Below are 15,778 nucleotides of genomic sequence, written 5' to 3' on the forward strand. Positions count from 1 at the left end.
TGTTGTGGCGCTACTGAGCTTTAAATACCGGCAGCCCTGCCAGTCTGTATGGCCAGTACTACCGTCAACAGCAACAATATTCTATCTACTACCCCTATAAAAAGAAGAGAGGGGCAGATCCAAACAATCTCATCCATCCATCAGCAAAATCCAATGACCCTTAATCCTTCGGTGTTTAACGCTGCAAACCACGCATTAAGCCACTAACAAGCCATCGATCGATAACCCAGCCCCGCAGTTAATCACACGACTCTCGCCCCTGCCCGCACCTCCCTCTTCGCACGACTCTCACCCCTGCGCGCACGACCTCCACCTCCTCCTCCCGCGCCGTTCGCCGCCCCGCAAACTCCGGCAGCCGTTAACCGCCCTTCGCCGCGGGAGCAGCCGCTCGCCACTGCAGCCGCCGCCCGCGGGAGAAGCCGCGGGAGCCGCTCGCCGCTCGCCGCGGGTCGCCCTTTGCCATGGTCGCCGCCGGAGCCGCCCCGCCCCTGGATCCGCTCGCCGTTGGTCCCCGCCGGAGCTGCCCCGCCCCTCCCCGGCGCTCCAACCCCAACTCCCCGACTCTCCATCCTCCCCGCTTCTCATCACCACCGCCGCACTCCCCCGAAGCCCATCTCTCTCCAGCCTTCCTGCCCGCATGCAGCCCTCGCCCTCGGCACCGCACGGGCCAGGCCCTCTCTCCTCGGTTATGGCCACCATGGAGAACCTGACCCGTAGGGCATACCCTCCTCCTCTGATGCGTAACACCCATCCCTGCCCCGGCGGCTGGGATCATGTCCGCCATCATGAGCAGGTGCTCCGCATCCGAGTGCACCGACTCAGAGGTAGAGGTTGGGCTGTAGTTCTTGGACGCCAAGGAAGAACGCAAGTTGTTGCCGCCGCCGAAGATGAAAACTGGTGGTAACTGGTAAGCCTCTGCAAGCCCCCACCTAGCCTCCCGCCTCTTAGTTCTTCTCCTTTTTTACTCTAGATGGATGATGTCTGATCTTGTTCACTTAGTCTCCAATGCGTGAGGAAGAAAAACAGTCACCTCTGACGTCGATCAGCAGAGCCCATGTCTTTTGCATGTAAAGAGACTCTGAGTTAGTGGTTTTCTATTTACTACATGCATACATCCAAGAACGACTCTACTGAAAAGTATTAGAAATTATTTACAAATAGCTTTAAGCAAGAAATGCAACGAGATGATTACATTACAATGCTCTTTTCTCTCTTCGTTACTACAACCTTGATGATGCTTGGGTGATTCAACTGAATAGTTGATGGATTAAAATTCATATTACAATGTGGAAAATGTAGCAGTTTCAGATTACAAGATTCATGTTGCCGTTGTATATAAAGGGAGAATTAATGTAGTTGCTCTGTAGGAAGCATGTAGTTTTTCTGAAGGACTCCTGGTGTGCTGCTGGAATAAACTGGAGGTACATGTTGATTTGTTCTCTTTCAGGTGATGGAACTCTATCCTACGCGCATAGCAGTGATGGAACATAGCGTACTTTCACCCTTTTTTCCAGATCGAGATGGTGGAGGCAGCCAGTGTCGTGGCCGAGCGCTGGGGAGCTTGTCGGTGTTTTGATGGAGAAGGTCGGCCGCCTCCTCTCCCCACCAAGTCTCTTTGGCCCATAGATCGAGTTCATGGTTGATAAGGAAGGTGTGGTCGATTTCACCAGGCTGGGTCCGAAGGTCCCGAAGTCCTATGGCATGAACTGGCCACGGCGCATCCGGCTGGATGCACTTGCTCAACACCTTTCCATCTCTGTACAATCAGGTAGATATTTTCTCACGTGCCAAATATTATTTTTAGGTTGCCAAATAGTAGTCTAGGAACTATAGAAAGTGGATTGCTGAGTTTGCCAAGCATAATAGCACACCTATTATCAGATGACCTGAAGAGTATATCAAGCAAAGATGCTTTCAGATTTATGCATGCCTATATTAGGTTCCTACTTGTGTGAAGATAACACTTTGCATCAGGCTTGTGAGCAACCGTAAGTTGTTTTGCATGTGATACTACTTGTGTGATTATTTTTACCTTCGGAAAATTTCCTTCTTATTATATATCATATGGAATTCTTCAACCAGAGGAGAGCAACTCAATGAGTTTGCATACATTCAGCCATCTATGTTGATGCAACTCAACTAACAAAGAGTATTTAAGAAAAGACTGCAGTTTGTAAAGCCAGTGGACAAATTAGTTCTGCACAGTCCGGCATTAGCGGCGTGCATGCAGTAATTCATCAATGTTGGGGGTCAGTGCTATGAACATCAAGCTTCACCTTTACCAGTGGCATTAATTTGTTGTTTTTGTTTTATATCAAATAATTTACCATTCTTCAGTTTTGCATATCATATTTTGGTTCTGAATTTGTATTTGGATATTTCTGCAACCTTATTTCTAACATGCCTTCAACTACTGTTTATCGCACAAAAAGTCGAAAAATGTGGAATAGAGAACTATTACGGGTAATACGCATTGTTTTCTCATGCAGACTACAAATTCTCTGTAATTCACGTGGTTTTGGAATTTGTTTAATGTGCAAAATATGTACAAGGCTTGTGAGCGGCCATTTTTAGCCAAGTACTTGTATAAGTTCTCTTGTAACTTAGCTATCAGCTTATTACGAAAGGCTTTGAGGATTCTTAATCTAAACTAAATTTTTATACCTGTAGTATTCTTCTGTTATGATTTAATATTGCATCACGTTAGTCTTGCATCACGTTAGACCCTGGGGTTGTACTTGCTGCAAATGTTGTAGGAACTCAACGGTTGTACTTGCTGAAAATTTCAATTGATCAACATGGGAGTAGTGGTCTCATGATCTAAGACTAAGAGTAGATTTATTTATTCTGTTCTAATATGTTTAAGAGGGGGATGAGAAAGTTTCTGCTTAGGTTTGCGTTGCAAGTGAAAGCTTAGTTTAGTAGCAAGGTTATAACGTGCGTTGCACGTGCAAACTTACTAGTAAAGCTAAAAGGTCGCGCGTTCCCTGCTTCCTGATTCTTGCACCCCAATTCTGTTACCATCCACGCTTAATTATATGGTATGCGACCAACCGTAAAATGCCACCGCTTGAAACGCCTTGTTTCTACGGAACCAAACTTATTCCCGCAAAATCCTGCGAGTTCCAGTGAACAATCGCCGACAGCACAGCCAGCTTCCGAGGCTTCTGCGCTCGTTTTCAGGAGTAAAATGCGTAAGAAGAAGAAGAAGAAACGGAAGATCACTTGAGCAATCACGTAGGTAGACCATTTTGCAAATTGCAGCAAGACGTAGTACCGCAGAAATTCCAACATACACGCTAGTAGATGGTGCTAGTACAGTTCACGAGTTCTGCGCGGCGAGACGAAGGTGCAAATGGCGTGACAAGCTAGCGTCCGGGCCGCGCTCAGTCGACCGGTGTGGGCGCTCAGGCCACGGTGGCCGTGGCCGGCAGCGGGGCGGGGCTGACCACCAGGGAGGCGTCGCCGGAGAGAGGAATGACGCCGCCGCGGGCCAGGATGGAGCGGTACATCTCCACCAGCACCTTCTCCTCGTACTCCTTGAGCGGCCGCGGCCGCGCGAAGGGCTCGGGGGCGGCGCAGAAGGGAGCGCTCCCGTAGCCCACGGCGGCGGAGGACGCGAGCCGGAGCATGGCGCTCACGTACGCGTCCCGGAGCCGCGAGAGCAGCCGCCGCGGCGAGAGCGCGCGCAGAAGGCGCCGCCCGAGGCCGCGGCGCCGCACGCGCCACCCGCGCCGACGGCCCGCGGTCGCGGTCGCCTCCCCGCCCCCGGCGCCGAGCTCGGCCGTGGCGAGGGCCGGGCGGCGCTGCGCGGCGGCCGCGTCCAGGCGGTCGTACCCGCGGTGCTTCCAGTAGGCCTTGATGCCGCCCTTGCGGGTGCTGCTGGCGGAGGCGCCGGCCATGGCTGCCCTCGAGCTTCTTGGTCCCGTGGTGGAGCTGGGGGAGGCTGGCCTGGGCCGGGTGCCCTGATCTCGCGTGGTGTACGAAAATGGTGGGTGGTTTGTAATGGCAGGCAGGAGGGTGTGTCGTGTGTGCGTATGCTCTACTAGTAGGCAGTAGCACCAGCTAGCTGCCCTGCACTTATACCTGTGTCATCACAGAGTGAGTTTTTTTTTCCGTTGTGTACTAAAGTAATCACGATGGCTTCGTAGATTCTAGATTACTGCGGTTTAACCTCATCTCAGATTGTACGGTGTTTGTTTCCAGGGATTTTTTATATAGGGATTAGAAAAAGTCTATTTTAGAGATTTTTTTACTAAACGGGAGGGACTTTTTAGGGACTAAACTAGGCATTTGGGACTAAATGAAGAAGACTCTCAAGGTGAGTCTTTTTAGACTTTTTGTGACTTTTTCAACAATGCCCCTCCATGCATTCATTGACCCGCCACCCCATAATGTTGTTTGATTGTTATTTCTCTATATACTAGGGGCAACATGGTCATTTAATAACCTTTAGGAAGAGACTAGCGACTTTTTAGTTTCTGGAAACAAACAGGGAGGGATTTTTTAGGGACTAGAAACTTTGTAGTTGGAACTAAAAAAAGTCTTAAAACTTATAAACCAAACGGGGCCTAACTTATTACGGCGTTCAGTACTTCAATTTATTTCTATTCCTGTTTCACGAAAGAAAAATAAATGATCTTCTCGTGCAAAAAAATTATAATACACAAGTTCTTATTAAACACCGAGTACGAGTACAATGCACTTCCACGGCCACACGCATTTACTCGCACCGTATCTACCAGAAAATGAATCTGCATAGTTTGAAATATACTTCCTCCTTCCCATAATATAAGAGCATTTTTAACACTACTCTAATGTAAAAAAATGCTTTTATATTATGGGACGGAGGGAGTATGAAAAAAAAATCCATTTTTGATGAAATCTGAATTCTGATTTTCGGTGGCTAAGAGTGCGGACAAAGTTTGTTATCTCACAAGTAACCTTCGTCTCTCGCCAAATTTTGACAGAAAATGAACATGACTGCTTGACTCGGTTTAGTGGCGTGGTCGCCGTCACAATTAATCAGCCGGCCAAGTTCCTTATACGTCATGCATGGCGCCCGTTAACATCAAGTTATCAACTACAGTTTCAGTACACAATTAGGCATTTCTGTGTTGCCTGCTTTACCTGTGGAGTAATTTTCTGTTCCAGGATAATTCAAGGCGCTGCAGGCAACTCGCAGAGATGTGTCGATTATTACCCTCCTTCTCTCTCTGGGCACCGCGGTAGGCCGGTATGGTGGGATTAATGGGTTTATGTGTAGATAGCCAGGCAGATGTTGGAACTTGTTCATCCTGAGTTACTCAAATTTTCTACTCACTCTGCCCAACAATATAAGATGTTTTTGCAAGATACGGTTTTCGCTCGCATCTGCGTTATGGAAAATCATTAAACCCGTGCTTGGTCATCGATCACAAGATGCAAAGAAATGACGGACCATGCTGTTAGGCTGCTATGGTAGAAGTGGTTTACAAAATGTTCTAAATGGTGGTCGCCATCGTAATTAACTAGGCCACTTATTCCGTTAGCACGTCAGTCATGATGCGGCTTATATCCAATCGGCCAATCCTGATGAGCCGACGTGTTGAGATTAGGGTGTTCGGTGGCACCGTGCTGTGCGTGGATGCGGATTAAGTACAGTACCTTGTAGCGTACGCATCCATCAGCGTGTCTTTTTTTTTCCGATGGGCATCAGTATGTCTTTTAGCACGCATATGCTAGCTCTACTAATCTTTATGTAGTTCTCGGGTCATGTGGATGGGAGTATTTTGGACACCAACATTTTAATTTCGAGATTGCATGTTGTATACAAACATCTTTTTATATCATTCCGGGGTAACCGATCGATCATGGAAGTACTTGTATACTAGACACGCTTGCGGCCAAAGTCAGACTTTTGTCTGAATATAGATCGATTGCCCGCACTGGGGAACGCCGCTTTGCCAAAGCACTAGGACGTGCGAATGATTGAAGAACTGAAGGGGATATGATACTCCCTCCGTTCCATAATGTAGCGCATATAGATTTTCTACAAAGTCAAACTTTATAAATTTTGACCAAATTTATAGAGAAAACTATTTATATCTACAATACCAAATGTATATAATATGAAAGTATGTGTTATGATGTATCTAAGCACACGTATTTGGTATTCTAGATGTATATAATTTTCTCTACAAACTTGGTCAAAGTTTATAAAGTTTGACTTCTAGAAAAATCTATATGCGCTACATTGTGGAACGGAGGGAGTAAGATATACCATATCATTTCCGATCAGATCGACGCTGGTGCGATTTTCCAGGGGCAGTCCACTAGCAGCAGTACCATCCGCCGTTCAGCCAGTCCCCGGCCATGACTCCGCCTCATCGCCTAATTTAAAAACATAAATCGGTTTATGTATCAACGGGGACAAACGAAGATTGTGGTCATGCACAGTAGAATGGCAGACGAGAACAAAAGCACTTGTAGAAAGACAAACCAGGCATCTCTTTGCTGACCGTGCCTGTGAGCGGCGGCATAAATATGGCGTACGTAGGTGGTGCTCCTGTGCTTCGCCGGATAGCGACCACACGCCGAAGCCCGCCAACGGATCCCGGCGGCGTGATGTCCGGTCCCGGTTTGGCACCACACCCACCGCCACCGGTCGATCCACCACCGGCGATCAGATCAGATCAGACCGCCATCAATGCGCGCCTGCCAGCGGCACCTGCGCTTTTACGCCGGCCCATGTGTTTCACTGTAGCGGGTGCGATGGTGTTCATTCGCTCATTCACTCGGGCACGCGGTCCAGCTGCCACCGGTCACGTCGGTACAGGATGGACTCGGTACGTCGCCATGCGATCCCTTCCGTGCGTGCACGCGCCGCGTCGGAAGTTCGAGGTGGTCTGCTCAGTGCTATGTGCTGGTGCGCGTGCGTAGTGGGGCCCGGAGACGGGAAGAGTCAAGATTAAGACGAGTTAAATGCATCCAAAACCAGTATGCATATCAAGTAATTTATACATCTTACCTTATAGAATTCTTCTAACATTCCTTGATGCGAGTAACTTATGATGAGGTTGATATCAATATCATCCAATGTTTTTTCTCAATGCATAATGTTGCTAAACCATTTACCTCTCTTGAGCCGTTGTTGACCTCAAATAGCTATTCACAAAGTTCAACTTGAAAAAGGTTCTTTCGACCGACGTGACAGTCCAAGGCACAGTAAATAACATGCAGTAAGCAATGGGTATATTAAGATAACATCTGATGAATTTCCTACATTCTCAAGGCTACTTACATTGTTACCGTGGATGTTGGCGTCGATGTTTACTTCTTCCTTATCATATTCTGAATTTCTATTGGTTGCTCTTCCACTATGACAACTATCGCCAACTCATCATCCACGTTTATCTAAGTACTAGAAGCACTAGTAATTTAGTATTACTCTTGAAAAAGTATGAATATCTCCCCCTTGTGATTACGCCAATTCATCCACAAATTTCTTCCTTTAGATGCATACTTTCTTCCAGATCACATGATAAGACACAGTGCTAAAAATAAACAAATAAATAAATGCATCAATTGGTCAGTGGCGACTATGCATCCAGAAACCCCAATATGAATGTATGACATACCTTGGATGGTCGAATCGCCGATGGACGGAACAGAGAGCAAAGCAGCGAATTGTAATCGGTGGACGATCTAAATTATGTATAAAGGAAATCAGCGAAATTACGATCTTGGAGAAAGGGGAAAGGAGCGTCGAGCGTGTAGTCACAACACAAAGAGGCGACGAGTCGACGGCCGGTGGGAATTGCTGCGTGGATGCATGCATGATAGAAGGGATCAATCAACGAAAATTCTAAATGCACGGACTAATACCGGGACTTTACGGACTTCTTCGCTAACTAATCTTCGTGTGTAGCAAAGCTCATCAATCAGTTCCTTTTTTTACGTGAACATCTATAAACACAGGGACGAGCCGAGTGGGTCTTCTTGCGTGCAGTTCTCCGTGAGGCCCAGCCCTCCGACCCATCGAATTTCCTTATCAGTTAAAATACATTGGGCCAGAGCCTACCTACATACACCTGGGGAGGGGGCCCTGGATCTGGGGGGCCCGAGGCGGCCGCCCCCCTGCCCCCCTCAGGGCCGGCTCTGACACCGTACCCCTATGAGTATCTTCGAGAGACTATGCCGGAAAAAATATTTTGAAATCGATGAAGTCATCATAGACATCTCGTAGGCGATGGAAACGTCTTCTTCCATTGAAGAATATCGTCGGAAAAGTCTGAGATGTTCTTGTTTGATCGCTTGGAGAAACTGTCTATTGGAAGAAAAAACTGTCACAACGACGCATCATGTGTGTGCTGACATGTGGTGCCAGCTTGACAAAATGTGCACACTTAACAAAGGTAAAATATGGCAAAATTTTGCTTAAATGAGGCAATTCGTTTCAAATAAACAACAAAATTGAGGGTGAAAATTGATTAGACCTAACTATATTCAAAGATATAGTGTACGCAAGCTAGATGACATGCCACCGTCTTTCTCATCACCATTGTGCACCCTTTCTGATAACACACATGTTTCGTATTTCCCCTAATTTCCAAATGCTAAAAAGATAACATAGTGCATATACTATATTTGTAACATGATCTCCAAGGCCGTCGGCGAGCATATGCAAGTAGTGAGACCACTGTGCCCCAAAAATCGCAGCCCCCTCCCCCCGATCTGCTGCGAGACAAAACCATGAAAACAACTCATATTGAAAGAAAACCAAGGAGACGAGTAGCGTACCATTTCGTTTTATATCTCCAAGACCCCATGCCAGCCTTCTCCGCCCCATATTGGCATATCCCCTTCTTCTTTGTACTAGCTTCATTCTCCTATGTCTGATCATCCGAAGTGGTAGCTACCGCGCCAACTTCCTGTTGCCCTGGCCAGGTAATCTGTATGCCCTTCTCCCTCCTTCATGTCTTTTTTTCCTTTATGTTATATCTTTCTTTCTTCTAATTTTTCCCTCTCTAATTGTGCAATTTATTGAGTATAGTGAGATTATATGCTTGCAACGCATGTTGTGTTTGTGAATTATGACGATTACTTGCTTTGGAGTGTATATTGTGAGTTTATACCATGGAATGGAGTTTGTTTGCTGGGTGTTTGTGAGAATGCTTGTATGGAAAAAATAATATTGTATTCTATAGAAATTGATAGTCAAAACTCTGATCAATCATAGGATGTGCGATCCACTATCACGTCTGACAGTTGACCAACGTTTGACAAATGTCCTACGCAATCGATCGTTGTCGACATAAAGCTAGGGCATTGAAGCAGGAAGCACTCCGCACTTGTACCCGCCTAACGGCTCGACCTGGATATATGCTCTAGTTATATTGGTTCCTTAGTTATATTAGATTAAGTTTTAAATTTTTTGGGCATTGTTTCCATTCTACACAGTGGACTCAAAATCCTCGTGACGGCCTTGGTGAACTCAATACGAGCTCACTAATCGGGCCGGCCCACTAGCGCATATATTTGAGAAAAATAGAGTAAAAAAGGCAACGCGTTGGGGGTCGAACCTAGGATCTCATGGTTGCTTCGTAGCATTGTTAGTCACTAAGCCAACATCAAGTTTAAGTTAAATTAGTCGGGCGCAACCTACTAGAAGGCAAAGATCCATTTTACACCGGTTTTCTGTTTTTTCTTTTCTTTCCCCATTTTATTTTGTTTTATTTGGTTTTCTTTGGGTTTTCTTCTTCTTTTCGTTTTCTTTTGTTACTTCTTTTTCTTCTCTGTTTTTTATTTTTTTTCATTTGTTTCTTCGGTTTTATTTTCATATTCTTTTATCTTTGTTTTAGTTTGTTTCTTATTTGTTTTTTGGTTTTCTTTGTTTTTTTGGGTTTTCATTCTTCATTTTTTTGTATATGTCAACAACATTTTTCTGATACATGTTTAACATTTCTCAATAAGAAATTAAAAGAACTAATATATAGTAAAAAAATTCTATACACATTTTGAACATTTTCAAATTATTGAATAACATTTTTCAAATACAAGACTAATATTTTTTAGATACATGGTCAACATTTTTCTTATCCACATTTTAAACCTTTTCAAATGCTTGGCTAATAATTTTCAAGTATAAGATTAACATTTTTCTAATACATGGTCACCATTTTTTCTACGCACATTTAACTTTTTTCAAATGCTTTATCAATATTTTTTCAAATGCAAGATTAATTTTTTTTAATTCGCGGTCAAAAACTTTTCTATACACATTTAAAATTTTTCAAATGCTTGATTACCATTTTTGAAATTTTGTTCAACATTTTTTTTAAATGCTTGATTGACATTTTTATATTCAATGATAAAAAATACCCCCTCCATTCCACAATGTAGTACTTCGTCTATCCCCGTGCTTCAACTTTGACTGTAAATTTAACTACCAAGACCGATTGCGGCGGGAGCAAAAATTATATCAATGAATTCGTATTCGAAAGAAGTTTCCAATTATATAATTTTTTCTCCCGCCGCAGTTGGTCTCGTTGGTTAAATTTATGGTCAAAGTTGGACCTCGGGAAGCGCGGGCGCACTATATTTTGAAACGGATGGAGTATTATTTATTAATGCATGGTCAACATTTTTTCTATACACATTTAACATTTTACCAATGCTTGATTAATATTTTTGAAATACTTATTCAACATTTTTACAAATGCTTAATTAATTTTCTTTATATATACATGATGAAAATATTTCACCATTTGGTTACTACATGGGAGTTGCTTCAGCGAGTCGGAAGGTCGACTCGCTGAACGCGAGACATAGGCGCTCCAAAACAAAAAAAAGTAGGCACTTTTTTTCTTTTGAGAAATCTGGCCACTTTATTACTCAACGATAATGTTCATAGCTACACGATTCGGGCCGTGAGGAATGCCCAACCAAACATTTCTACCTAAGCCTAGATTACAGGCCGATTTGGCGAGATTATGAGCTTCGAAATTATGGTTCCTACGCTCATGAACAAAAGAGCACAAAATAAAACTACTGCTACATTCTGTTATTTCATGTACTATTGCTGAGTGAGGGCCTCTAGTACCAAAATTAATATCCTTCACCACACCCCAACTGTCTGATGCTACCATCACTCTCTGGATGTTTAGATCATCTGTTAGGGCCAATGCTTCTATGCAAGCAAAAGTTTCAAGTATCATTGGATCGATGATGCCTCGAACCAGGATGGCCGAGGAGCCAAGGTAAAGCCTTGTGTGGTCTCGACAAACTGCGGCCACCGCTCCTCCTCTTTTGTTGCGCAAAATCGCTGCATCCACGTTCATCTTCGCCACTCCCACTGGTGATGCAATCCAGGAGTTGGGAGAGTTATGTTGGGCAGCACCTGGGACTTGCCTCAGCGCAACAGGGGCCAACTAGCTCAACTCATTCATATATGACGTCACAAAAGATGATGTTTGCTGAGGAGGTTGAAAGTAGGCACTAGGAAGAGCACCCTTTTTTTTTGAGAAACCGCCCTCTAAGGCACTTTATTCAATTCCGACTCGGTTTACACCAGATTGCACTAAGGCAATCAAAGAGACAAGGAGTACATCATAAGAAATGACATCCGAGGCACCTCTAAGGCCCTCCTGGGCACACCAATGAGCAGCTTGGTTTGCCTCTCTCCTTACATAATTGATGCATAGCTCCTGAAAATTTTGGAGATATGTTTTGATTTCGCTGATGACTGGGCTTCCCATCGATCTGCATGTCATCGCCACCCATTCCTCCGTGACAGTTTGGCAGTCCGTTTCGACAGTAACCCGCGTCCAGCCCTTCTCCATAGCTAGACACACAGCCTCTCTAACTCATAGCAGTTCAGCCACATAAGGATCAGTCACCCCTCTCAACTTGTGACTTTTGGCTAGCACTAGTCCTCCAGGATCTCTTGCCACAAGCCCAACAGCTGAAGTTCCAGCATTCACATCGACGGCAGCATCTGTGTTGATTTTCACACAGCCAGGCTCTGGCGGTGTCCATACCACACTTCTCCCCTGCTGAGGATCAGAAAGATCGGCCGGAATATATAGATCCTAAATAAGTTCTTTTACTAGAACCATCGACCGGCCAGGTTGGTACTTAACCTCCTCATGGGTATACTTGTTCCTGCTCGACCATATTGCCCACATAACTGTGATAATGATGGCCGCTCTGTCTTTGCTCACAAACCCGGCATCTAGCAAATCCCTCGACCAAGTGACGGGGTGTAGCCGGGGCAGCTTGAAGTCGAAGAAGCTCTCCACTTCCCTCCAGAATAGTTTTGCGTGATCACACAGGCCCAAAGAGTGACGAAGTGACTCCTCTTGGTGACCACACATGGGGCAGGTGAAATCCTCCCCTATATGCCTCCTACATAATTCCTCCTTTGCCGGCAGAAAACCTTTGAGGACTCGCCACCAAAAAATTCTTATTTTTGGCTGTACTTTAATCCGCCATAACGCCTTCCAGATTTCTTCACCATGGGATGAGTTCCCAACTTGTAACATCTTTGCTTGTTGTTCCTCCATAAGCATACGATATGCAGATCGGACCGTGAAAAGTCCAGATCGTTCATGCCCCCATGCCCAAAAATCAGATAGAGCCATCCGTGGTCTTGGCATGTTAAGTACAGCTTTCGCATCCGAGGCAATGAAATTCCCACTGATAATTTCCTCATTCCATTCACCATCTTCATGCATCAAATCCGCAACCAGGTGTATAGGGTCGCTCCCCACGCTACACGCTGGTTTAAAAGATGAGCTTCCTTGTATCCAGTTATCATGCCACACTTCAGTAGTCATTCCATCCCCGACCCTGCGGATCAAACCCTGTTTAAGCACTTCCCTGCCGGTGATGATCGCTTTCCACGTAGTGGAGGCACTCGCAGGGCATCCCGCCTGCAGAAATTCCCCATCCGGGAAATACCGTCCCTTGAGGACACGCGCGCATAAGCTATCAGGCTTCTCCATTAGTCGCCAAGCCTGTTTTGCTAGCATAGCATCATTAAATTTTTCCAAGTCACGAAATCCCAGGCCTCCCTTCGATTTGGAGATAGCCATTTTTTCCCAAAATTGCCAATGCATTCTTTGTTTGTCCAATGATTCATCCCACCAAAACTTCGACATCACTGCCGTAACTTTTTGACATAAGCCTTTTGTGAGCTTGAAACAACTCATAGCATAGGCCGGTAGGGCTTGAATCACAGCCTTTAGAAGAACCATCCTTGCCGCAATCGACATCAACTTCTCACAGTAACCTTGAACCCTGGATCTTGCCTGCTCCTTAATATGCACAAAGCTGTTTTCCGTGATCTTCCCCGCTGCTGTAGGCAACCCCAGGTACTTCTCAGTCAAAGCTTCTCTAAAGATTTGTAAAATATTCCTTACCCCAACTTTGGCCGATGCACTACAATTTGGGCTGAAAAAGACCGATGCCCTTCTCTCATCTAAAAAAACACCCTTATGTTTTTTTTTCGAGACAACACACCCTTATGTCCGGCCACGGCCCACCCTATTGTCGCTGCATTCACTTACAATCTGGGCCCGAATCCTTCTTATCAGTAAGCCAGAGCCTTTGTCTAAAAGAATCAATTGGAGGCCTTGGAGTTGTGGCCCAGCAGTGTGGGTGGAGCTGCGGCGTTCGGCCGAGCCAGATTCTCATTCTCCGGAAACCCACTCGCAGAAAGAGAGGGAAAAGGGTGAGGATTCCTCGGAACCCAGCAACCGCACCTCCCCCCAAAACTCCAGCAGCGACGGACCCTCCGCCGTCGCGCGGCGCGCCGGCAATGGAGGATGCGGCGGCTCGCCCGTCCAAGCAGGCGAAAGCCGAAGGGGCCGACCGCATCAGCCTCCTCCCCGACAGCATTCTCTCCCAGGTCATCACCCGCCTCCCCACCAAGGACGCCGCGCGCACCGCCGCCCTCGCCCGCCGCTGGCGCCCCCTCTGGCGCGCCTCCCCGCTCAACCTCGACGACGCCCGCCTCCCCAGATGGTCCTGGGACTGCATCTCCAAGATCCTCGCCGAGCACCGCGGCCCCGCCCGCCGCCTCCGCCTCCGCCACCTCGACGGCCCGAACAGCATCGCCGATCTCGCAGAGTGGATCAGATCCCCCGCCCTCGACGGCCTCGAGGAGATCCATATCTCTTACCGCTACGACCTTCTGCTGCCGCCGTGCGCCCTCCGCTTCGCGCCGACCCTCCGCGTCGCCAGCTTCGCCCGCTGCCGTTTCCCCGAGGGCATTTCCCCGACCCTCGCGTTCCCGCGTCTGACGCGGCTCGCCCTCACCGAGGTCGAGATCTCCGAGGATGCCCTCCACGGCCTGCTCTCCGCCTGTTCCGCGCTCAGGGTGCTCCAGCTGGATTGGTGCGGCGGCTTCGACCGGGTGGTCATCGACTCGCCGACTCTGCAGAGCTTCGGCATTGTCGCGGACAGCTACGTGGGCGAGCTGGTCATACACTATGCCCCTCGCCTGGAGAGATTGATTGCATTTGATAATTTCGACATTCAGGTGATCAGAGCGCCTAGACTGCAGATGGTGTGCTTTTTGGACAGCCACAAGACTACACTCCATGTTGGAACCATGGCTTCTCGGGTAACTACTGCCTTCATTGTAACAGTCACATTAATTTCTCAGGAAATAATACTCTTGTGTTTCATGTTGTGTGCTTCTTGTTTGCAGGGAATTTCTGGTGGAAACTTGGCAATGCCACTGCACAGTGTGAAGATTTTCATTCTTGATACTGTTGGTCCTGATCTTGATGCAGTTCTAAACTTCATCAAATACTTTCCTTGCTTGGAGAAGCTCGTCATCACGGTGATTCTCTTGATCTTTTTGGTAGCTTATAGCGCCGAATAAACTCCATTCAGTTCATACGTTATCCATCGGTCCAGGTAGAAACTAGCCTTTATATAACAAACATACAAGTAATACAATGCACTTCTGCTCTTTTCAGCTATACCTGGAAGTTGATATGAAAAAGAAAAATGTACGCCATCTCGACCCACAAGATCGCATTGAATGTCTTGACCTCAGTCTGAAAGAAGTAGTGCTGAAGGGTTACGAGGGCAAGCGGTCGGATCTTAACTTTGCCAAGTTCTTTGTTCTGAATGCTAAGGTGCTTGAGTCAATGGAACTCCGTGTCCAGGATAACACATTCACCAGGAGATGGGAAACTAATCAGCGTAGGCGGCTACAACTGGATAGCAGGGCTTCTAGAAATGCTCGGTTTGAGTTTGGAGAAGCTTATCCCTTCACTACATTTGCATGCAGCAAGCATGCTCATGTTTTGACCATGGCTGATCCTGTTGGTACCTCTTGCGGAGTTTGCGGGCATACTGATTGATGAAATCACCCTTCACGTGTATTTCAAACTTTTTCTGTATGCAGCTATGTTATTTATCATGTACTACGACCAGCACTTGTTTTCTATTTAGAACTGCAAAAGGCCTGAGGACAACCTCATCAGGCTACTTTAATTTTGCAATATACCCTTGGTTATGAACTGCTTATATTTCTGGAAATAGGTTGTTGGGTTTTGGAAATTATGGGTGAACTGTTCAGTTGAATGTGGTTCTGCTTCAGGGATTTATTTTCTTTCTTTTTCATTTTACCTGAAGAAACCAGCAGTTCCTACAGGAGGATGCGCTGGATAATATGGTTTGCTGAAACAGTTTGGGCTGTTTGTTCAGGCTTTTATCAGTAGAGATGTGTGCAAAACGTAAAACACGTTTCATCATTCAGGCATTAGAACAAATGCATCAG

General features: G+C 46.2%; 2 protein-coding genes and 1 long non-coding RNA gene across 3 annotated transcripts; 2 read left to right on the forward strand and 1 right to left on the reverse strand.

Annotated features, from left to right (window-relative positions):
- Nucleotides 1-608: 608 nt before the first annotated feature.
- LOC119296107 lies at nt 609-2,259 on the forward strand. The gene is made up of 2 exons (XR_005144886.1): nt 609-907; nt 1,448-2,259. It is a non-coding gene; the product is annotated as an uncharacterized LOC119296107 (long non-coding RNA).
- Nucleotides 2,260-3,211: 952 nt separating this feature from the next.
- LOC119276422 lies at nt 3,212-4,063 on the reverse strand. The gene has a single exon (XM_037557475.1). The coding sequence runs from the start codon at nt 3,900-3,902 to the stop codon at nt 3,408-3,410; it is 495 nt and encodes a 164-aa protein (XP_037413372.1). The 5' UTR covers nt 3,903-4,063; the 3' UTR covers nt 3,212-3,407.
- A 9,650-nt stretch (nt 4,064-13,713) lies between these two features.
- LOC119276432 (putative FBD-associated F-box protein At5g56820) lies at nt 13,714-15,431 on the forward strand. Its single transcript, XM_037557485.1, has 3 exons — nt 13,714-14,608; nt 14,696-14,830; nt 14,970-15,431. The coding sequence occupies exons 1-3, from the start codon at nt 13,802-13,804 to the stop codon at nt 15,357-15,359; spliced, it is 1,332 nt and encodes a 443-aa protein (XP_037413382.1). The 5' UTR covers nt 13,714-13,801; the 3' UTR covers nt 15,360-15,431.
- Nucleotides 15,432-15,778: the final 347 nt, after the last annotated feature.

Source organism: Triticum dicoccoides, chromosome 1A (genome assembly GCF_002162155.2).
Source record: "Triticum dicoccoides isolate Atlit2015 ecotype Zavitan chromosome 1A, WEW_v2.0, whole genome shotgun sequence".
NCBI lineage: Eukaryota > Viridiplantae > Streptophyta > Magnoliopsida > Poales > Poaceae > Triticum > Triticum dicoccoides.